The sequence below is a fragment of the Perkinsus marinus genome (assembly GCF_000006405.1).
Source record: "Perkinsus marinus ATCC 50983 genomic scaffold scf_1104296961210, whole genome shotgun sequence".
Lineage (NCBI taxonomy): Eukaryota > Perkinsozoa > Perkinsida > Perkinsidae > Perkinsus > Perkinsus marinus.
In genome coordinates this window covers 1-1,045 of record NW_003205810.1, presented here as the reverse complement: position 1 = coordinate 1,045, position 1,045 = coordinate 1, and the positions used below count along the sequence as shown (strand labels likewise).

The following is a 1,045-nucleotide window of genomic DNA, read 5'->3' as shown; positions in this document are numbered from 1 at the left end:
GGAGCGTTCGGAGGGCCGAAACATTATGACCCGCGGGAATCAAACCCAGCTCATTACAACATGAACATCACGGATTATCACGTCGATGCGGTGGGTTGGTGGAAAGGCTGTCTGCTCTCTAGGGATGTTATCATAACAGATGCTGGACTGTTTCTCGGAAAGTTGCCGAGAAATTGACGTGAATGCTGACACTATCGATGACGCTCTTATGGTAAGACCTCGTTCGCTGTTGGAACATCAGCTTATCTATAGGTCATGAATAGTGTGAGGAGTGATATCACGACTGGTTTTGCACTTCGCCGAGAGCTAGCGCAGAAACGAGATAAGCAAGATGGTGAGTCAGGAATGCTGATGCGGCATAAGACAGGTTGGAATCCTGAGCAGGTGAAGACCAGCTCTTCTCGAGACTTGGTGGACTCGAGGGCATCGACGAATTCGTCACTCGACTGTACGAGTGTGTCGAACGTGACAGGAGGATCAACCCGTTCTTCACCGGCGCGAAACTGAAGGCTATCAAGCAAGCTCAAACGGACTTCATCATAAAGACCCTAGGTGGACCCTCTGAATACAGCGGGCGATCATTAGAAGAAATTCATGCTGTCCTGGCGATCACTGACTACCATCTCGACTGCTTCTTGCAACTGGTGGCCCGGGCGTTGAGAGATTGCGGGCAAGATCAGGAGACCGTGGACGAGGTGAGCTCTATCGTGGTCTTCCGCTTCATAGCGAGTATCATGATGGTTGGACTTGGACAGGTGGTGGTCAAACTCGGAAACCTTCGAACAAACATTCTCAAGGGGCATTATGCGAAGATGGGTTATACGATAAAGTAGTCGTGTCACATGATCCATGTGGGAAGATTTCACCACCCGAAGTTATCATTCTGTACATACATGTTGTTGCTTGTCGTGAGCATAATCCGTGTTGTGTTTGCAGTGATGGATGATGACTGATGTGTCAGCAATCTACATAACGAGAAACTGTTATTCCCACTAACATAACTTGCAAAATTTTTTGCTGTTTGAGTGGTCTATTCAGGGTCCAG

General features: G+C 48.3%; 1 protein-coding gene across 1 annotated transcript; it reads left to right on the top strand.

Moving 5' to 3' along the window:
* Window positions 1-139: 139 nt before the first annotated feature.
* Pmar_PMAR017795 (Myoglobin, putative) lies at window positions 140-833 on the top strand (the record flags this gene model as incomplete). Its single annotated transcript, XM_002772373.1, has 3 exons — window positions 140-211; window positions 253-334; window positions 385-833. The coding sequence occupies 3 exons, from the start codon at window positions 140-142 to the stop codon at window positions 831-833; spliced, it is 603 nt and encodes a 200-aa protein (XP_002772419.1).
* Between the last annotated feature and the right edge of the window lie 212 nt (window positions 834-1,045).